Source organism: Amphiprion ocellaris, chromosome 3, assembly GCF_022539595.1.
Source record: "Amphiprion ocellaris isolate individual 3 ecotype Okinawa chromosome 3, ASM2253959v1, whole genome shotgun sequence".
NCBI classification, from domain to species: domain Eukaryota; kingdom Metazoa; phylum Chordata; class Actinopteri; family Pomacentridae; genus Amphiprion; species Amphiprion ocellaris.
The window spans coordinates 36,452,318-36,474,960 of record NC_072768.1 but is presented as its reverse complement, the minus strand read 5'-3'; the positions used below and the strand labels follow the sequence as shown (position 1 = coordinate 36,474,960).

The 22,643-nt window shown below is 35.9% G+C and overlaps 2 protein-coding genes across 2 annotated transcripts; one reads left to right on the top strand and one right to left on the bottom strand.

Moving 5' to 3' along the window:
- Nucleotides 1–1,056: 1,056 nt before the first annotated feature.
- sh3gl3b (SH3-domain GRB2-like 3b) lies at nt 1,057–16,042 on the bottom strand. The gene is made up of 10 exons (XM_023284661.3): nt 15,883–16,042; nt 13,973–14,041; nt 13,828–13,900; nt 13,362–13,505; nt 11,978–12,111; nt 10,480–10,638; nt 9,426–9,529; nt 8,009–8,124; nt 7,848–7,901; nt 1,057–6,395 (listed from the first exon to the last, which is right to left on the bottom strand). Exons 1-10 carry the CDS (start codon nt 15,925–15,927, stop codon nt 6,184–6,186), a joined length of 1,110 nt encoding a protein of 369 aa, XP_023140429.1. The 5' UTR covers nt 15,928–16,042; the 3' UTR covers nt 1,057–6,183.
- Nucleotides 16,043–16,820: 778 nt separating this feature from the next.
- Nucleotides 16,821–21,756, top strand: commd9 (COMM domain containing 9). The gene is made up of 6 exons (XM_023284671.3): nt 16,821–16,976; nt 18,063–18,179; nt 19,223–19,362; nt 19,572–19,606; nt 21,109–21,212; nt 21,316–21,756. Exons 1-6 carry the CDS (start codon nt 16,890–16,892, stop codon nt 21,451–21,453), a joined length of 621 nt encoding a protein of 206 aa, XP_023140439.3. The 5' UTR covers nt 16,821–16,889; the 3' UTR covers nt 21,454–21,756.
- Nucleotides 21,757–22,643: the final 887 nt, after the last annotated feature.

Sequence of the window (22,643 nt, the reverse complement as noted above, 5' to 3'; positions counted from 1 at the left end):
CAAAGCGACATACATCTGAGAGTAGATACAACACAAGCAAGAATCTAGTCAGTAGAAAACAACCTGGATAAGTAAAACAAGTTCAGGTGTGATAATAGGACCATGGTGTCTACAGGCAGTACAGACGTAATAGGATATTTAAATTATTGGGTGTTTTTGTAGTCTTCTAAATGCAAAGGTGTTCAGTGAAGAGCTGGTTTTGAATCTTTTCTTAAAGACTGAGACTCTGCAGATCAAACAGAGTTTGGTAACTCATTCCACCACCGGGGAACCACAGAAGAGACGAGTCTAGCTACCGACTGGCCCGGCTGTGGTGGTTGTATCAGGCGCCTTTTGTTGGCCAAGTGTACTGAGCGTGAGGGACTGTAGACCTGAATGAGAGAGTTCAGTTAGGAGGAAGCTGTTTTCATTCTAGTTTTGAATGCAATCCTAAGAGCTTCAGTAAAAAGCAGCTGAATTTCTCTTTTCTGGTTCCTGAAGTCTGTCGGTACTTTCCTCCGACAGACTTGTGCAGCTCAAATATCTTGGAAGAGAAGTAAAACATCTTTTAAGACCAAAGAGATAAATCCGCTGCAAGTTAATTCTGGTGCAGTTACACTAAATTGTGTTCTGTCACTGCAAAGATGAACCAAAAAATAGATAATATTGAAAATGTACATTCATGCTGAGTGTCGTTCTCTTTATAACATCTGAATAAATCATCTCTCACTGTAATTTAATGGATGAGTTTAAAGTTTAGATTTCTTATATAAACCAGCGAAGAGTAATATTTAGATTATTTAACGTAAAATAAAAATACCACAGGACAGCACATTAACAAATCGCACATGATTGTGTCAGTGACATTAAATAAACCCCTTCCTACTATCTTAGCTGCATAATAAATGTGAAGTGATTGGATGTGCCAATATAGCAACACATACTGATTAAGTGAGCAACCACCAATTATTTTACTGTAATAAATAAACAAGAGAACAACAATGGTTTTGTTGAAAGGCCGCATTTGGTCCACAGACTGCCACTTACAAATAAAAAAATAAAGACGACAAAAAAACAGACATGAAAGAACATTTATTACTCAAAGAAATTATTGCAGAAATACATTCTGAGTTTGTACAACAAATATCTGTGTTCTCAGGGGAATAACAGGATTCAAAAGTGCTGCAAAATGACTTAAAAATCAGCTCGACAGTCACCATGCAGATAATCCAACATCTAATACATCTCTGAGATGATTTCAAACAGCACAAAGCTTTATTTTAAACCTCAAAAAGTGTTTTCCACTGAAACAATGTTAACCTGGAGAACATCGGTGATGGTGGATATTCAGACGATGATATTTAAGATTATTTTCCAGCTGTCTGCTCAGTTCAACAACAAACACACTGTAGAAACATTCTGCAGACAGGCTGGACGTTTCCCTGAAAGAGAGGAATAAAACCGTGTCTGTGCTTCCCCTCAGCTTCCAAACCAAAATGAACATTTACACATTTGATTATTTCATTACATTCAAGTGCAGTGATTCATTTATCACGTAAAGCCAGAAGATTCACAACAGCACGGCTTCTTATGTCAACTACAACAGTCACTATTAAATACGGTGGTCTATTCTGTATTAACTGCAGGTTTATATTCTAAATAGCTGTCTAAAGGGACATTTTGTGGAATACACAGCGGCTGCTTGTATGTGCTCTAATTTATATACAGTCTGTATTTCTAACTGACAAACTACAACAAAAGCAGCAGCTTCAGCTCAGACTGGTATCGACACGAACCAACAGTCTCCATCACACCGACCTCTGAGATTAAAAGGAACAGTCCGACATTTTGGGAAGAGCTACCCAGTGTTTATTGTTTTACTATATTTAATCAGTGCTTGCTCCAAAATAAACTGTTGGTGTTTTCTGTATAATTTAAAACAATGATGTGAACTTGATCATAACGTGTGAAGTACTCTGTGACGACATATTATGATTTGGTGCTGTATAGAAAAAATGGCATTGAACTGAAATGAGATCTAACATATTAATCAGTGGTCTTTAAACGAACTCCTTCTTTAGGCAGAATCAGGTGTTTCCCCCTTTTCCCAGTCTTTATGCTAACCTAAGTTAGCTGTATTGCCCTGCGTCCAGTCCTTACGCTAAACTAAGCTAACTGTGTTGCCCTGTTTTCCGTCTTCATGCTAAGCTAAGCATGCTGTTTCACCCTGGTTCCAGTCTTCATGCTAAATTAAGTTAGCGGTTTCCCCTGCTTGCCATTATGTTGAGCTATGCTAGCTGTTTCCCCTTGTTTTTAGCCTACATACTAAGATAAGCTAGCCATTTCCCCCATATGTAGTTGTTATCCTAAGTTAGGCTAGCTGTTTCTAGTCTTCATTCTTAGCTAAGCTATTGGTTTTCCCTTGTTTGCAGTCTTTGCGCTAAGCTAAGATAGCTGCTTCCTATGTTGATCTTTATGCTAAGCTAAGCTGGCTGATTGTCTTGTTTTTTAGTTTTTACTCTAAAGTACATTTAGAGATTTGCCCTGCTCATCTTTACACTAAGCTAAGTGAGCTGTTTTCCCAGTTTTTAAAGAAAATTCTATACTGAGCTAGGCTAGCTTTTTTCTCAGTCTTTTTGCCAAGCTAAGCATGCTGTTTTCCCCTCTTGTACATCTTTATGTTAGGCTAAGTTGGCTGCTTCCATCTAATCTAAGTCTTTATACCAAGCTAGCTGTTTCTCCCGTATCCAGTTTTCATACTATGCTAAGCTGTTTCCCTCTGCTTTCAATCTTTATGTTAAGCTAAGCTGGATGCTTCCCTTGTTTTTAATCCTTTCACTAAGCTAAGCTAGCCACTTCTCTTGCTTGTCTTTGTGCTAAGGTAAGCTAGCTGTCCCCTCTGCTTGTTCTTACACTAAGCTAAGCTAGCTGTTTTACATTTTCATGCTAAGTTACGCTAGCTGTTTACAATAAATGAATGAAAAACACAAGAGAAAATTTTGTGTCAACATCAAATGTCAAAGTATTCCTTTAAATAGTCCCTGAATCCTCAGTGCTTGTTTACAATAACCTTTAACCTGGTTAAAGGCATATACCAGTGTGTTTTTTTAGAGGTTTTAGCATGTGATTTTTTCACTGTTTGCTCCAGCTGTTTAAATATATTTTCTAACAGTCTAAATGCTGTTTTGAAGTGGTTCTGTATCCCCTAAATTACATTTTGTTAAAGCTATCGTGTGTAAAAAGAACATCTTTTTTTCAGTTGATAATTTCCAAGCACTTAAACTGATGATCTGTACAGCAAAAACTCCAAAAAGCCCAGTTGTAACTTCTGTATAGTTTTTTGTCCATTTGTTTACCATCCTGACCTGAGCCTCAATAAGCTGATAAAGCACCGACAACCTATGACATCTTTGCTTAAAGTACACGCAGAGTGTCAGTGGAGGAACCTGCCGACACAGAATACAATAAACCATCCATTACACAACTGTAATCTGAGTGTTTTTACTTTTTTTCTTTTGTACCTCAGAACTATAAGGATTACACAGGATGATGTACTCAGTTACAGCAGTACCCTGTTCACAGCAGCCTGCAGTTTGTCTCAGACCAAAGTGTAAATGTGCAGTGATGCAAAAGGCTGTTTGTGAATGAAATGTAGCTCAGAGGCTTAAAGGGAAAAAATGTTGTGTTTACTGACTGAGCCTCTTCTCTCTGTGTTAAAGGATAATTTTTCTACATTTTTCTTACAGTCAACACATGCCAACAAACAGTCACGATTCTTTAAGGTGTGAAAGTGATCTGTGAGGCAGTTTCTAAATAAATTGCAGATATTTTCATTTTCTACCATAATATTGAAGCTTCAAGTTCTGCTTCAAGAAGTGAACATGGAATCAGGAAGCCACCTTGCAAACCACCAGTTTGTAGAAAACCAAAACGTTACAATGTTTCAAGTCTTCATTCTAAGCTAAACCGGATGGTTGTCATTGTTTTTAGTGTTTGTGATTTCCCTGTTTCTATTGTTTATCCTAAGCCCAAGCTAGCTGGTTCCCCTGGTTATCTTTATGCTAAGTTAAGCTAGCTGTTTCCAATCTTCATGCTCAGTTAAGCTAGCTGTTTTCACCTATTTCCAATCTTAACGCTAAGCAAAACAAGCTATTTCCCCCTATTTAAAGTCTTCATGTTAATCTAATCTATTTAGCTAATGCTAAGCTAGCTCTTTCCTCCTGTTTGTCTTTATGCTAAGTTAAGCTAGATGTTTCCAATCTTTGTGCTAAATTAAGCTAACTTTACTCCCTTTTCAGTCTTCATACCAAGTTAAGCTAGCTGTTTCCACCTGTTTCCAACCTTTATCCTAAGCAAAGCTAGCTGTTCTGAGTCTCCAGCTAAGTAAGCTGTTTCCAGTGTTCATGCTAAGCTAGCTGTTTCCCCTGCTTATCTTTATACCAAGTTAAGCTAGCTGTTTCCATCTGCTTCCATTCTTTACACTTCACTAAGCTAGCTGTTTCTCTCTATTTATAGTCTTCATGCTAATCTAAACTAACTGTTTAGCCTTGTTTGTAGACTTAATCTGAAGTTAAACTCATTGTTTCCAGTCCACGTGCTAAGCTAGCTATTTCATCCTATTTCCAGTCTTCGTGCTAATCAAAACTAACTGTTTAGCCTAACTAACTGTTTAGCCTTGTTTGTAGGCTTAATCTGGAGTTAAGCTCACTGTTTGAAGGTCCATATGCTATGCTAGCTGTTTCCTCCTGTTTTCAGTGAAAACACGGCAAATGGCTTAATTTAGCCGAGTCAATGGGTTGTTGACTGTGAGAAAAATACAGAACATCGGCAACATTATCTTTTGAAGTATAACTTGAGACAACCAAAGGTCAGAAACTAAGGAGCTTCAGAGCAGCGGTTCCCAAACATTCTGGTCTATTGACATTTGTCTATCTTTTGTCAATGTCAAATATGGCTTATTTGAAATGTGTAAGCAGCCAAATGTTAGCCAGTAGTAGCTGGACTACTGGCTTCAGATAATTATTACTAGAAAGATAACACTCTTCTTCAGATTATTGCTATTTCTGACAGAGATGCTCCTAAAAAACTGAATTTTATTCTGAGCCTCTTATTCTGACTCTGGCTTTGGCAGCAGGTTGAACACAATGAATTCAGATTTACTTCTGTCTAGCAATATTTTCCAGCTTCTTTATTTGTTGTTTTTGTAAAATTCAATATTTAAATACATATTTATTTTGACAGATTTAGTCTGATTGCAACATCAGTGTTTGTAGGTCTGTTTTTTTTCAGAGCTGCAATGATCTTTCATTGTGCTTCTATGTTTTTTCTTGATACATAAGATTTGTGCCTCAGTGGCCTCAGTTAGAAGAAACCACTATAAAACAAGGAGGTTGTTTAGTAAAACCTCCAGTGAAAGTTGCTCAGAAGGATCCTGACTCAGAAAACCTACTCTTATCAGAGGGAATATCCTCATTTTATTTGAAGTATGGATTCTTTTGAACCGTTTTTTCACTTTTCTTAAAAATGTGTTTTTCAACACATTTTTTCCAACACTGTGCTAGTTTTTATACACCAAACTGTTTTAATCTGTGTGTATTTTGCTGCCATGCGAAGCACTTTAACTTGGGTTTTGAAAAGTACTCTATAAATAAAGATTATTACTACTATTATTATAGATGCCCCAAACTACCTTAACTCGTACCAGCTTGACTCCAAGCTCCTCACACTTCATCTCTAAGGGTTGCCCAAACATCTCGATAGGAGGATCTCATTTTAGGACCTCATTTTGTTGTCAAAACACAAAGTTTATGACCAATTTATGCTTCATTCACTGTGCACAAAACCCTGAGATACTTAAACTCCTTCACTTGCAGCTCACTCCAAACCTGCAGAAATCATCAAACCATTTTCCTTTTGAAGCAAACAGAAACACATCCTCTGCCTAGAGGCCGATTTCAACAAGGTTTCAGTGCAGTTATCTGATATGTTTAACTTCTTTTTTCTCTTTTTTTTGTATATGATGAAAGAAAATTTCCTTCAAGTCCCCCTCTTTGGGAACCACTGCTCTGCATCAGAAACTATGGCCTTCCTTTCCTTTGACTGATTGTGAAAAAGTGCAAATAAGAAGCTGAGAACTTGCATATTGTCTCCCACATGTCTAACGTCTAACTTCTTTTTGGGGTCCTTGGGATGTTGGACGCGTTGTCACGGTAACGGCAGAGGCACCAGCACGTCCACGTAGCTGACGGGGAAGAGGCCCGTCCGGCCGCCCAGCGTCCCCTCGTACCAGTTGGCGTCGGCCCGGCCGGTCAGCACGATGACGTCGCCCTCGCTGAAGCCCAGCTCGCCTTCGTGGTTCGGCAGGAAGGAGTACATCGCCCGGCAACAGGGCTGATCCAGGACCAGCTTACTGTCAGCTGCACCAGAGACACACAGGGAGAGATTATAATTAATGATGGAGGTCAAAGTGGAAGAAAAATTCCTAATTTGTGGGACAGTTAATGATCAACAGGAAGCTAATTTTCAAAATAAAAGAATGTCTTTGAAGCCCAAACGTCAAATATTTGCTGTATCCTGCTGCTCCAATACAAAAACATGGCACTATTTCACTATTTTCTGTTATTTTATAGACAAAAAAAAAAATAATGATTGAAAAAAAACTATTGTTAGTTATAGTTCTGCGTCAACAGTGAATAAAAACACCTTCTAGTGGGAAAAAAGTAAAAATAACAAAATAAAAAATGTTCGTTTGTACGAGAAGCTCAAACTGTAGCTCTTCTTCATCTTTTAACTTTTTTCTCTTGTAAAACTAAAAACCAGTTTCAAAACATGTCTGACGAAAATTAAATTAATTGTACAGTTTTTCTAGAACCTCGAGATCATATGGAAATGCCTGAACTGTGAAAATTGACTGTGGTTTTCACTATTTTCTGAAACAAAAACAATCATTAGTTGCAGTCCAGCATCAACAGTGGATTAAAATACCCTCTAGTTGAGGAGCAAAGTAAAAATGTCCATTTGTGTGAATCAGAAAGTAGCATATCTGGCTGCTGTTTTGCTATTTTTAAAGTCTGTTCTCTTGTAAAACTAAAACCAAATTTGAGTTTTCATTATTTTCTGTCATTTCATAGACAAATATATTAATTAATGGTTGAAAAAATGATTTTTACTTGCAGCTCTTCATCAACAGTGAATAAAAATGCCCTCAGGTGGGACAACAACATTTGTAAAAATCAGAAACTGACATATTTCATCCACAGAGAAGCTCTTTACCAAACAGTAACCCCTCTTTATCTTGAGAGTCTTTTGTCGTTAAACTGAAAACCACAGTTTGAAAACACAACTGATGAAGCATAAATTGCACAGTTTTCCTCTGAACTGTGATTGAGATCATGTGGAAACCTCTGAGTTGTGAAAATTGACACTTTTATTCATGATTTTTACAATTTTCTGTCATTTATAGACTAAAAGATTATTCAAAAATTGAACAAAAACGATTGCTAGCTGCAGCCCTGCATCAACAGTGGATAAAAACACCCTCTAGTTAGACAACAAAGTAAAAATGTCCTTTTATATGAATCAGAAACTAGCATGTGCGGCTGCTTTTAATCAAACAATGACTCATCTTCATCTTTTAGGTCTTTTTTGTTGTAAAACTGAAAACCAAATTCGAAAACACATTGGAAGCAGCATAAATCATACAGTTTTTCTCTGAACTTTGATTGAAATCATGTGGAAACGTTTGAGTTGCAAAAGTATACTTTAAGGTGTCACAAGTCTAAAAAGTTGTGTACAGATGCTGTCAATGGCAACATGAAAAATAGTTTACATTTACTCCATATTTGATTAAAATATCGGTATTTTCTTACCGTAACAGGAGATGGGGCTGCCTGGTCTGGACGGTAACACTGTCAACTGCTCTCCTGCACATGAATATAGTGAGTTTTAAATGTTATATAATCAAACAGCAGATCGGTTTAATACTTAACACGCATTAGGGAGAGATATTGAAACAGCATGTGTGTGAAACCTGAGGAAACAGAAGACGGCTGGTGGTAAAACCCGATGCTGTTGCTGTAGTCGCTCCTGACTCGGATTTTTCTGGGTTTAAACCGACGCTCAGGTTTGTTGCTGGCAGCCGTCAGCCTGTTTTACAACATTTAAAGAACGTGGAGAGATAAATGCAATGGCAGCTCGTGAAACAAGATAAAGAGGTTGTTTCAAACAAAATTATTAAAACTTCCCAGTTCATATCATTCTACTTTTAGGAAGCTTCTACATTTTAACTTTTTGTTGATCTTCTGAGTGTAAGAAATCCTCATTTACAGCAAATTATTATTACTCCACCAAGGAACGCGGTGGAGTTATGTGACGATCAGTGTAGGTCTGTCTGTCTGTCTGTCTGTCTGTCTGTCTGTCTGTCTGTCTGTCTGTCTGTCTGTCTGTCTGTTTGTTAGCAACATTACTCAAAAACAGACTAACAGATTTGGATGAAATTTTCAGGGAAGGTCAGAAATGACACAAAGACTAAATGATTAGATTTTGGCAGTGATGCAGCTTATAGTCTGGATCCACAGATTTGTTAAAGATTTCTCTATCATTGCCAGATAGCAGCACGGTGTCACTGTAACCATGACAACAAGTGAGCACTACATCAGCTGCCTGCTGATGATCACATGATTGTGATCCTACTACAAATCTACAGCTGAGGACTTATCAGGACTTATCTGTCGGAAATGATCCAAGGAACAACTGATTAAATTGTGGGGGTGTTTCTGAGTCCCATCAATTCCCGCCACCTGCTACATATTTAGGACACGTGATTCGGTATCTGTATATAATGTACACATGTATAACACACACCTGTGCTCAACGCAAGGTCATTTTGTTTGTGGGTCCATCTATATTAAACGAACACATTCTATGGTACCATGAATTCTGATCGCCAATAACTAATAAATAAACAAATGCTGCATATTATAAAATGTTTTTATTTATCTGAAGTGAACATTTTTCTTTGGCTTTTCACATCACGTAGGTTTGTTGTTTCTGTGTGCACATATATTGTATCTGGGATGTGAAGTCCAGTCTAGTTAGTCTATTTATTGTTTATGTTTTACTGAGTATTTTGTATTTTGTTCTTAGTTCTATTATTTTTATCTTCTGACCATGTTTTTACTCTTCTGTACAGCACCTTGGTCAACTCCAGTTGTTTTAAAGTGCTTTATAAATAAATTTGATTTGATTTGAACATTAACCACAGAGTTATCACCTACTTAACAACAAAAACTGAAAATGCAGAAGCTTCACAAAAGTAGAAATAATGAGTAGCAGAATGAATACCATAAAATTATAAAACAACACTGAGAAGCTGGACTGAACAGACGGTTTCCAGTCAAGTAAATGTACTTGTGGTCTAAAGAGATGTCAGAGGGGTTGAACCTCACCTGGCCTGCAGGTTGCCATGGAGACCCTGCAGGATGCGATGGGCATTGCGATGGAAGTCGAGCAGCGCAGCGACCAGAGTGGCCAGACGACCGAGCTGATCCACCTGCAGCAGGAACGTTTTTATAGCAAAACATGTGGATATTTATAAGGATATTTGTGAGATTCTAGCTCCATAAATTAAACTCTTTCTGAGATAATGTTTTTTAAATTGACCGTCAACACATTTTTCACACATTTAAATTTGAGTCTGTTTGAATAACAATATCTGAGGAACTATTAAAGATAAAAACCTGAAATCTTCACAGTTATTTCTCATCATGTCATTGATTCAAAATCTACAACATTGGACAAGTAGATCAGACAATCTCTGATTATGGGTGAGTTGAAATATGAAAAAAAATGCAAACAGTCATGAAAATCTTTGAGCAGATGAACAAAAAATGAGAAAGCAGAAGTCAACTAATGATAGTTTCTGAACCAAATGTAGCTGCATGTCACAATAATACTAAACTCAATATATGTTAAACAGTTTAAATATGAAATACGTGGTCACAAAAATGAAAGAAAGTCGAACTTTCATAACTGATTGGGCATCTTGTATGACAACAACCCAAATATTTCATGACTGCTTAAATGTTTTATTTATTTGCTTATTAATTTATATATTTATATGATTATTTGATCTATTTGCCCAATAATGCAGATTCTGAATCAATGACATTATGAGAAACAGCAGTGAAAATGTCAGCTTTTTAACATTAACAGTTCCTCAGATGTTATTGAATAAACAGCCTCAAATTTCAATGTGAGAAAAAAACCTGCTAAAAGTGGGTCGATTTTGTGGATAGATTTTGAAAGGATTTATCTTAGAAAGTATTTGAGATATGAAGCTAAAATTTTACAGAGCTAATTTTAAATATTCGTAGTTTATAATAAAAAAGTTTCAAGTAAATAAGAGATGGTCGAGCTGAAGGAACCTGATGATTTAAGGTGGAATAACCCAGATTTAGTGGGATCAGTGATCTGAAGTGAGTCTCTGGGGTTTGAACTCACGTCGTTCTGCAGCAGGGTGAACATGCTTCTCTCTGCCAGCTCTTTGGAGGTGATGAACTTGTCCCAGGCCTGTCGCAGCTCTTCTGTTGGAACTTTCCCTCTTCGTCTCCGCTTGTAGTCGAAATCCAGCCGACGGCCGTTGACCTTCTTCAGCTGGTACTGAGGAAACAAACAGAAACAAACATGATTGCTGCTAATCAGGACCAAATTAGAAACGTTTTTAGACTCAATGAACCGAAAAGATGTGATGTTTTTGTTGGCTGTTGTTTATTTTCTGCTAAATATTGAACAAAGAATCTGCAGCCACACTAGCAGCTACATGAAGCTGCATTTACTTACACTGATTATTACAATACTGATTGATATTTACAGTAAGAATTAAAATCTTAGAAAAACAAACTCTAACACAAAACTTTGCTGAAATATTTTGCACATTGTTTTTTTTACTAAAAGAGAACATTTCAATATTCATCAGTTGGTATTCACTACATATAACCATTTATTTATAATTGTTATTTACTTAATAATTAATTAATAATACAAGAATTTTTTTTATATTTGTATTATTTTTTATTATATGTATCATATATTTTATAATTGAATACACTGTATATGCATAGATAAATATTTATGATTATTTATATTATATATTAGAATTATTATACATAATTACTATTAGAATGAATTAGATAATTATTAATTATTTATTAAAATATTTAGAATTGTTTAAATTATACTGTATATTATTAATATCAAAATGTATTAAATAAGTGTTATTTGTTAAATTATTTAGCATTGTTTATATTTTAATTATATTATATATTATTACTATTAGAATTAACAAAATAATTATTACTTATTCATTAAATTATTTAGCATTGTTTATATTATAGATATGTTTCTATTATAACTATATTTATTACATATTATTATTATTATTATTATTATTATTATTATTAGAATTTATTAAATAATTCTTACTTATTCATTAAATTATTTAGCATTTTTAAAAATAGATTATTACTATTTTAAGTAATTAAATAACTATTATTTATTAAATTATTTAGCATGGTTTGTATTATACATTATAGCTATATAGTATTACTATTGTAATTAATTAAATAATTATTACTTGTTTATTAAATTATTTAGCATTGTTTATATATTATTACTATTATAATTAATCAAATAATTATTACTTGTTTATTAAATTATTTAGTATGGTTTATATTAAATATGATAATTATTCTATGGTTAGAGTTATTAGAGTTCATCCTGAGTGAAACATAAACATCTGAATCATGTTTCCACACAAATCATCCAAAGTTGTTGAGATTCTGAACTCAAAACCACAAATGTGAGCATCTGATAAAAACCTGAACCTGTTTTTTCATGAAACTGAAGACATGAAACATTAAACTCTGATAAAAACAGAAGCATCAGTCGTGATTCTGTGTTTTCTGGCGTCTGGACGACCTGCAGTGTTTCCTCGACTCACCCTGATGTCCTTCAGCTCTGAGTTGTGCAGATCCTGCATCGGGTCGATGAAGGTTCGCTTGACGCTGACGTCCAGAGAGTCTCTGGCCTGAGCGACCTGCTGCAGAGCTTCACCGACACCAGCCAGAGCGCCGCCTGGACGGAGAACCGAACAAAGAAAAACAGGAGAAGAAGCAACAGAGTCACAAACACTGAACAGAAATGTGACCCCTGGGTTTCTACTGACTGTTAGTTCTATTCTCCTGTAAACAAAATGGAGTTCATGGATTGTTTAAAGAAGCTCTGACTGTGGTTTAACCCTCTGAACCAGACAAAATGACACCATATATCAGCTAAAAACTGTAAAAGCAGAAAGAATTGTTGCATTTTTAACTTTCCAGCAGCCCTTGAACTCGTCATGTGTGAGGTGTGGTTCCAAGTCTCAATTTAAAATCCAGATATTTCATTAAAATCTCTTTATTCTGCATACCTCAATTAAGAAATCATCAAAAATAAACCAGTGCCATTCACCAGATTCTGTAAAAAAAAAAAAAAAAAAAAAAAAAGATTCTGCACTCTTCACTGCAACTGTGAAATCATGACACATTCAGCTTTGACCAACAATCACACAACACAAATTCACAGAGTTTTTAGGTTGAACTGCAGGCAGTGTTTCCACAGAGAAGAGAGGAAAATCAAAGCTACTGGATGAATGAAATAAATGCAGCTTGACTCAGAAACAGTGAACAGAGGAGCAAGTTGTTGGAGATACATTCTGCATGGAGAAACATCTTTCTACAGATGACATGTAGAACAGTTTGTAGAGGTTTTGTAAATATAAATAGTTAAATATCTGTTATATGTGAAGCCTCCAGTATTGGGTAACACATGTGGGCGCTTGGAAAAATGTTGTACATGTTGGTTCCAGGTTTTTTCCAATTTTGCAAAATAAAAAATGCGAGAAACTAAACTTTTATTTTTTTTCCTTCTTAGGATTGCTTACATTCTAACGGTGTCATACTGCAGAGAAGAGATATTGATGTTGTCTTTTATTCTAGTCATAGTTGTGCTGTTTCCATAGAGCTGCAGGACTTTATACTGCAGTGAAAAATGAACCCAGAGTGAAGAAAAATGTGACAGGAGCAAAAAATGCACAGAAACTGCTTGGTGTTTGGAGGGTTAAAGAACAGGAACAAAGTCAACCGTGATGTTTCTGTGTAAAAATAAACCTAAAGTTTATCAGAAGACAAAGCAAAGCCTCAACAAAATGAATTTAAAGAGGCTTTTTGCTCAGAAAAACTGAGAAAATCAGATTCAAAACAGCACTATTAAAGGAAAAAGTCACCCAAACTGTTAGAAGCATGACAAATCTTGTAAAATATGAGTGTTGATGAATGTTTGTTTACCGAACTCAGAAGCAGCTCCGAGCTCCTGGCCGTAGAGCAGCATACAATCTCCCAGCATGCCCTCTGTCTGCGGGTAGCCGGTCGCCCTGCCCTGCCCTCGAATCCTGGACACGGTGTTGAGCATGCTCAGTTTGGCTCGGTACGCTGCACACACAAACACATGGAGTTTTAGATTTGCTCTATAACAAACACTCCTTTACCAGATGAACCTTTTCTTAACAAATTTACCATCACCGGTTTGTTTTTGAATTTGATTATTTTCAATTTTTGATTAAAAAATGTTTCCAAAGATGATTAAAATTGGAGCTAAACTGACTCATCAGGTGTTTAACTTGTAGAAGGAGCTGGTCCTGGATCACTAGTTAAACTGTAGGGGTTGGTAATTTGCACTTTGATAGCCTCTTTGTGCTGCTCCAGACTTTCTTTCTGTCCTGTAAACAGATGTGCTCCAGCTGTGGTTCAGTACCTGGGTTTGGCTGCAGGAACTCGGTGGTTTTGGACAGCAGCTCGGCCAGCAGGATGTGAATCACGGTGACACTCTGACGGAAACACAGGAAGAAATCAGAGTCGGCTCGGATAAAAACAGAGGTTTCAATGCATCATTTTCAAACCTTCTCCATCTTCAGGAAATCTTCATCCAGCTTGGTTCCTTCTGCTCCCATCAGCCTCTCGTTCAGCAGCTGCAGCAATAAGACACCAACAGATACTACATTAAACAATAATATCCCATTTTAGCATGATTGGCAGAGACATAATCTAGTTTTAGCATCTTTTTCATCATTTTTAAGACACTCTAAGGTATACACACACCAGGAGAAACTAGTAATAGCTACAGAAACTAGTTCATCCTCATAACAAAGCATCATATCAGGACAGAATCTCTACATGACACCAAAAATAAGCTTGAAAACACAAAAAAGTATCTTTGTAAATGCAAATACAGTCAGACTGAGTCCATATGTTGCAGAAAACATCCCCATAGCAAAGAAAAATCCTACTTCAGTAAAAGTAAATAGTAGTTAAAGTATTGCAGTATAAATACTGGTTTGGTTCCTTTGGCTGATGTATTATTATTTATTATTAATAGTGATTGATCAGCGAGTCAGCAGCAGGTTAGTGTTGGAGCCGCTGCAGGATTTAATTACTTAATATCCCAGTTTATAATCAGGGACAGAAGATAAATCTGATTAATGGGAGAGAAAAGATAACAAAATAAAATAATAAATACACTTTCCACTGTTGTTTTACACCCTTTCCTGTTTTGTCAAATTACAGATAAAATCTGAGAAAAAAATCCGAATTTACATGTTAACTGTTTAAAAAATGCCCCCATTAAAAAGCTGCATTTACAAAACAAAATTTCCTATATTTTAATCAGCAAAAATCTGATTAATTTACATGTATTCGCTATTATTTGACAGAAAAATAAATATACTAAGAATTTAAAAATAGTAATTTTTTGTTGTTGATTTACAGATTTATTTTTTTTTTGGTTTTTGTTGAGTTACAGACCATAAAATGACACTGTTTTACTGTATTTAAAATAACTGAAAATGTGGTTATTTTACAGATTTTTTTTCACCAGTTATTACGGTTTTCTAGTAGTAGTGAGAGTTCCAAATTACAAAAATAAATTCATAAAAGAATAATAAAATAAAAGTGGAAATATAAAGAAGAATGAATAGAATGAAAAATAAATAATGTTGCTTTACAAATCAATATTAATCAAAAAAAATTAATCCATAAAAGAAAAGGCTAATAAAAGTAGAAATATAAAGAAAAATAAAAACTGTTTAAAAAAAAAAAACAAGAAGAAATGTGCTTATAAATAAAATAAATATAAATAATATGGCAATATAAGCGAGAGTGTCAAATTACAAAAATAAATCTTTACTCTTTTACAGATTTTTTTTTGTAATTTGGCACTCTCACTACTCCATATTTAGTGTTACAACACTTAATTTTTTTTCTGGGACCTTTGCTGCCAGATTTTCATATTTTTTTAGATTAAATTCTTTAAAGCATATTGTATAAGTTTTTCATATTGTCTGAAAGTGAAAATGTCCATTTTGTACCTCAGAATTCGACTCCAAAACTGAGATAAAATCATTACAGCAGCAAAACTTTGAATGCAGGACTTTAACTTGTAGTGACACTGCAGTATTTCAGCATCATAGTACTTGTGGCACCACTAGTACACAAAGGAAGTACCTTTAGTGAAAGCAGCAGCAGCTATGATAGGATCCTGTAAACATCCTGCAGTACTGCAGTGATTGTAGTAGCAGCAGTAAACAGCTGACCACCGCTACAGATGCAGGTTTAAAGGAGGTCGCAGATAAAAACATCACATTTATAATCAATGATCGATAGATTCTTTCTGATCGATCCTGAGTACAGCTGAAGGCCGAGTGTCGCAGTGAAACCAGAGGACATCCTCCAGATATTAGTCTTATCCCGGTTCACCTCGTGTAATACACACCGCCCCAGCCCGGCTCAGCTCGGCTCGGCTCGGCCCGCTCACCTGGCTCGCTTTGTGCAGCTGCTTCTTCATCCCGGACACCGACATGTTGACCGCACCGGCCGGCCGCAGATCAGCGGAGCTGCCGGCGGCTACCGACAACCTCCATCCCGTCTGACACGCTCCGTCCCCCGCAGAGAGTGACTGCGACGAGCCGCCCCCACCTCCAGGAGCTGCTGTTTGCTCTTATCTGTTACCATCAGTTCATCACTTTACTGAGGATTTATTACCTTTAATACATTTTATTATTATTATTACGTCCATTATCAGAGACTGTAGATGTATTACAGGGTCTGTAATCACAATATTGACTAAATTATGGCATCACACTAATTTATTTTCCATCAGATGCATGTTTTTATTATTATTTATTTACACATAGGCAAATATTGCTTCTATCTTACATCATCTGAGAGCATACAGCCCCTATTATAGCAGGGTTTACTGATAATACTATAACGTTTACTATAAACCAAATACATTTTCTTTTAAATATTAAAAAGTTTCTTAAATATGAATTTACACTAGGCTATAAAGCCATATTTATATTTCTCTAAATCAACCATTTCTCCATGACAAAGCCAGTATTTTCTGACATAATTTGGCACTAAAGGTAATATTTGGTTTATTATTGTAGATTTTATGACTTTTATTACACATTGTGTTAATTTGTCTGCTGCCTTCAAGTGTGGTAAAAAAAAAGAAAAAAGTAACATTTATTAGGGTGAACAGGGAGGACATTTCTTGCATCCTTTGCTGTTTTATTCTCAACAATTTTTATATATTTGTAAGCTATTATAAAATGCTCCCTCTATATTTATGTATAAAATTTTATTATGGCCCATTTTTTGGTTCTAAATTTAAATATGAAAAATATGTGTAATTTGTCACAATAGTCTTTCGTAATTCTTTTCTATTTTAATCAAGTTTGTGGCTGTTTTAAGTGTCTCGCGTGTTGTTTTTGGTTTGTACATCATTTCCCATGAGCCTCAGCGGCATCTGTCCGTCACATGACTTGTCGCAAGTCAACGTCACATGTCAACATGGCTGCTGCTGTTTCCAGCGAAGATTTTAATAACTTGCAGCTTCTCCTGAAGGTATTTATCATTGATATTGACATTTTAAACGCTCTCCACTTTTAGATTCACAATGTGTTTGTTAGTTTTTATTTACTGTCAGAAAAAAACGCTAAAATATAAATATTACTGCAGGGTTTGCGTTAGCCTGTTAGCATTAGTATGTTTCTCATTCAATTTACTTCCGTTGTTTTTGTTCTCAAAACTGTAATTTTATCAAAAAACTGGAGATTGTGTTTGTTGTTGGAGGACATTCTGATGAAAATTAAGTTAGTCTGAGGTTAAAAAAAGGCAAAAATAAGAACGAAAGACGAACGAAAGGTATTGACCAAAACAAACCACAGCAGTTAACTAGTAATTTAACCATAAAATCAGATTTTTATCTAAACCCTGGCCATATTATTAACATAATAATAATTAAATATATACAATAAGGCAATAAATGGCATTGTAACCCCCAGCAAGATCAATTCTGGGGCCATAAAACACCTTTAATACCAAATCATGTTGGAGAATATTGGCCGTGTTGTGCTGTAACTTATCATTCAAGTAAATTTTAAAAAGGACTTTTATAGACTAACAAAAAAAATTTTAAAAATCTGATTTTATAGACCCTTCAAAAAATAGAACTTTTTTTTAGTTTAATAGTATTTTTTAAAATATAAGAATGCTATTAATTGCAAAAAGATGCATCATCATACAGGTTAAATATAAAAACGAACACAATAATAGTTTACATGCAAATAATACATACATAAATAATGAAAAATATCTATAGGTCTGATACTCTCAACTGTTGTTCAGATTTGATTTGAAGAGACAGAAGCGTAGCTACTTACAAAGCCATTTCGCTTCAGTAAAAGGGTGTTTTGTAAAAGTATGTTGTATATTTTTGTCTGTTTTAGGTTTGACTGTTATGAATGCTATATTTTTAGAGCATTATATGTCTTTAATTTTAGCATCTTTACATGTTTTACTTCTCACACTCTTCTCATCAACTCCATTTTCACACATCTGAGAAGCTGTTAGAAAGCTGTGGTGTTCTAAGATGGTCACGTTGTTGTTGTTGTTGTTGTTGTTGACTGTGAGGTGTTTTTGTTTCTCGAGGCTCCGTCCAAAGATGCTGTCAGAGATGTTTGTGTTCAGAGTCATAAAGGTCCAAGTCGCCAACTGACTGAGAGCACAGCAGCTACACTCAGCATCCCTGCAACCCAGGCAGCACAGGTAACACTAACCAGCTGTACAGGTAACACTAACCAGGCTGTACAGGTAACACTAACCTGTATGAGTGTGTGATTGTATCACTTATGTTGTGGAGACGTGTGTTCAAGGTCACACTAAGGACTCAACTTAATCTCCATATGTAGACAAAAACAAGTTTACTAAATGTAAATAATTGGATTTTAAGTGAAGACTGGGTTTAACTCAGCTTAACTTTGAATCTGGACTAGGAGGTCTTGACTCTAGTTTTGACTCATTGGTCTTGACTTGGACTTTTTGGTCATAACTGTTAGTCTGGACTCAAAACCTGCTGGTATTGACTCTGGTCTTGACTTGGGAGTCTCTGGGCTGGATTTGGTACGTGTGTGACTCCGGACTTTCTAGTCTTGAATCAGGACTCGCTGGCCTTGACTTGGGACTTGTCAGTCTTGATTCAGGACTTGTTGATCCTGACTCAGGAGTCGCTGGTCTTGACACAGGACTCACTGGTCTTTATTCGGGACTTGTTGGTCTTGATTCAAAACTTGATCTTGACTCAGCACTTGCTGGTCTTGGCACGGGACTCATTGGTCTTGTTAGTCTTGAAGTAGGACTGGTTGTTCTTGACTCGGGACTTACTCGTCTTTACTCAGGACTTGTTGGTCTTGAAACAGGACTCACTGGTTTAGACTCAGGACTTGTTGGTCATGACTCAAGACTTGCTGATTTTTACTAGGGACAATTTGGTCTTGAATCAGGCCTAACTAGTCTTTACTTGGGACCAGTTGGTCTTGACTCAGGACTTGTTGGTTTTGAATCGAGACTCGTTAGTATTGACTCCGGACTTGTTAGTCCTCCATCAGGACTTGTTGGTCTGGATTCAGAGTCACTAGTCTTGATTTTTAGCTGGGTCTGGACCAGGACTCGCTGGTTTTGATTCCAGACTCGTTCATCTTGCCTCTGGTCTTGACTTGGGACTTGTTCATATTGACTTGGGATATGGTCTTGACTCTGGACTTGTTGGTCTTGACTCGAGACTTTACCCAGTTCTTGTCTCTGTCTTCCAGCTGGTTCGGTCCCTCCATGTTCTGTCCCATCACGTCGTCTTCAACAACCTCAGTTCTCCGGAGCAGATCCTCGCCGTGTTCCCCGAGTCCTTCCACTCGAGTCTGAAGAACCTGATCACCAAGATCCTGCTGGAGAACAGGTCAGCTCCCCAGAAACCTCCATGTAGAACCGTTATTACTGAAATAGATAGCAGCAGTTTACAGCAGCAGAGAGTACAACCTCTGTACAACATCATTTAAATGTCAAAAGATTCTAATCATTTATATCAGGAGAGAAAACTGATTGGTTGATGCAGTGTGATGTAAGTACATGCTGTAATGACATCATCATCCCTTTGCTGTTTTTCAGTCCAACATGGCGGACAGAAGCGGTCAATGATCAGGGTGAGTAGACTTTACTTCATCACCTCATCCATTATCCAGTTATTCTGCTGCTATGTGCACTTGTAATGTTTGTCTATGTCTGTGAGGACCAGCATTGGAGGACTCAGAGTTTCAGTAAATGTCCTCACAGAGATAGTGATTAAACTTTCAGAATATGTGTGTGTGTGTGTGTGTGTGTGTGTGTGTGTGTGTGTGTGTGTGTGTGTGTGTGTGTGTGGATGTGTATTGCTGATCTTATGGGAACAAAACGAATGTAAATGATGGAATTTTCAAAGGAAAGCTGGTGTTTAAAATTTATTGTGATGGCCACTTAAGGAATATTGTGTCCTATAAAATACTGCATCACACAGTTAAAGTATTATGAACTCTGTTTGGATACAATTTAAGTTCTTTAAAGCACTCCTCTGCACACTTAAAGTACTATAAACTACCTCTATATACAGTTGAATTACTATAAACTATGTCTGCATGCAGTTATAGTGTAATAAAGTACAACTTAACACAGTTAAATTACTATAAAATATCACTGCTGCTTACTTTTAAATTACTAAAAATTGTGTCTGGATACAGTTAGAGTACCTAAAAGTACTGCTTCATATAGTTAAATTACTATAAAGTACTATAACATACCGCTAGAGTACTATAAATTACTGCTTTACACATTACATTACTATAAACTACAGCCACATCACATCCAGTCAGAGTACTATAAAGTACTGGTTCACATAGTTAAACTACTATAACACACTGCCAGGGTACTATAAAGTACTGCTTTATACAGTTAAATTACCCTAAGCTACCACCATATGCAGTCAAAATACTATAAAGTACCGCCTCATGAAGTTAAAATACTATAAACTACCACCACAGAGTAAAAATACTATAAAGTACTGCCTCACATAGTTAAATTACAATTAACTACTACAGCACACCAGAGTACTGTAAAATACTGCTTTACACAATTAAATTGGTATAAACTACCATAACATACCACCAGAGCACTATAAAGTACTGCCTCATAAAGTTAAATTACTACAAACTAACACTACATGCAGTCAGAGTACAATGAAGTACTGCTTCACACAGTTAAATTACTACAAACTACCATCACAAACAGTTGAATTACTGTAAACTATCTCTGGATCCAGTTATAGTGCAATAAAGTACTACTTAGCTACAGTTCTGCCAGTACCGCCAGAGTACTATAAAGTACTGCCTCATAAAGTTAAATTACTATAAACTACTATAACACACTGCCAAAGTACTATGAAGTACTGCTTCACAGAATTAAATTACTATAAACTACCCCCAAATACAGTCAGAGTACTATAAAGTACTGCCTCACAGTTAAATTACTATAAAATACCACTTTTTAAAAACTAAACAACCAACCTGAGCATTCTTGATTTCTTCCCTCCTGTGGTTAAAATTAAATCTGTAATGTTTAGTTGTAACTTTCAACTATAATCCATTTGTATTTTTATTTGTTTGTTTGTTTACAGTGTCCCTCCCTCAGCTGAAGGACCTGAGCTGGAGAGTTGACCTGGTGACCGGCTCAGACTCGGTCAGTCGGATGTCGGTGCCGACCTGTTTGGTTCAGCTGAAGGTGGGAATGATCAGCTGAGAAGTTCATCACGATGAATGTTAAATTACATCCTGTATTGATAATTATTGATTATTTTAATGACCTGATCTCGATGCGTTTTCAGATGGAGGATCCGTGTCCGTCGGCAGGCGGTGAGTCGGTTTCCACGGTAACAGTGGAGCTCAGCAGGGAGTCTCTGGACACCATCCTGGACGGACTGGGACGAATCAGAGACCAGCTGTCTGTGGTCGCCGGGAAGTGAAGCTGAAGACGAGTTTGACAGTCTGATGAGTTTGGACCAACAGGTTTATAAAGAAGGACTTGAGTCATTAAATCACCAGAACCAGAACCAGAACCCGTTTATCTTCATGTCGTCCATCTTCATTCACAGCCTCGGTGAAGCTGCTTCTTGCTGATATGTGGTGCCACAAAGTATTTCTCACTTTTTGTTGTTTCCTGGACGTTACATAGCAACTAATCCATGCAATGATTGTAATTTTCATAACTGATATGAAAATATTTGTTTGTTTCAGCCTTAAAGCTCATTAAAAAAATGAGAAAACTATATTGTAATCTTTTGTGTCTTATTATTTACTGTATTTTTGGGGTTTTTTTGTGGTTGCACATCATCAGGCCAAGACATGTATATAATATCTGGCAACATGTTAATATTTGTCATAAGTTTGACATTTTGTATGTTTAATAATCAAATATAAGCGCTCCAAGAATGAATGTCAAAATAACTTTGGTGTCACAGATATTACACTTATTTGTAAAAAAAAATGTTTTCTTCTCTACTAATATGAAAATAAACTTCTCAAAAAACAGTTATTCTTCATGGATCTCTATGTTTACCAACTTTTACATTTATTCATGGTTACTAAGCAGGAGAGGAAAATCAAAACAATTGCTTAAAGAAAATATTAATTGTTACACCCAGAAGTATTTACAACCTCTTTATGAAACCTCAACAGACTCTGAAGCTCATTTTAATTTTGTATAGAACTTTGAAAATTTTATTCTTAGAAACAAAGACTCAAGAAACACAAATGCCATGTATTTTTTTTCAGTTTTACTCTCATCAGGTTGAAGAATAGCTGATTAGTGTTATTTGGTAACTCTAAAACATTAATGATTTAGTAGATTGACAGAAATGGAAATATTTAGATTTGGAGTCTTTTTGCAAAAAAAAAAAACTAAATACATGATGCGCATTCTGCTGTTCAGTTGTTTTTATGGAGATATATCACTTATGTATGTATAAGTATATAATATATATTGATAATTTTGTCTAGGTTTGATATTAGATATAATAATTTTGGCAAATTTTGAACAAGAAAAGCACTCAGAGAGCAGAGTATTCCGCCAAGGCCGCTCATTCCCCCTTATGGTATTGTCACTTTTTATAATGCAGCATTTTTTGAGTTATTGATGATCAGAAATAACGGCAAC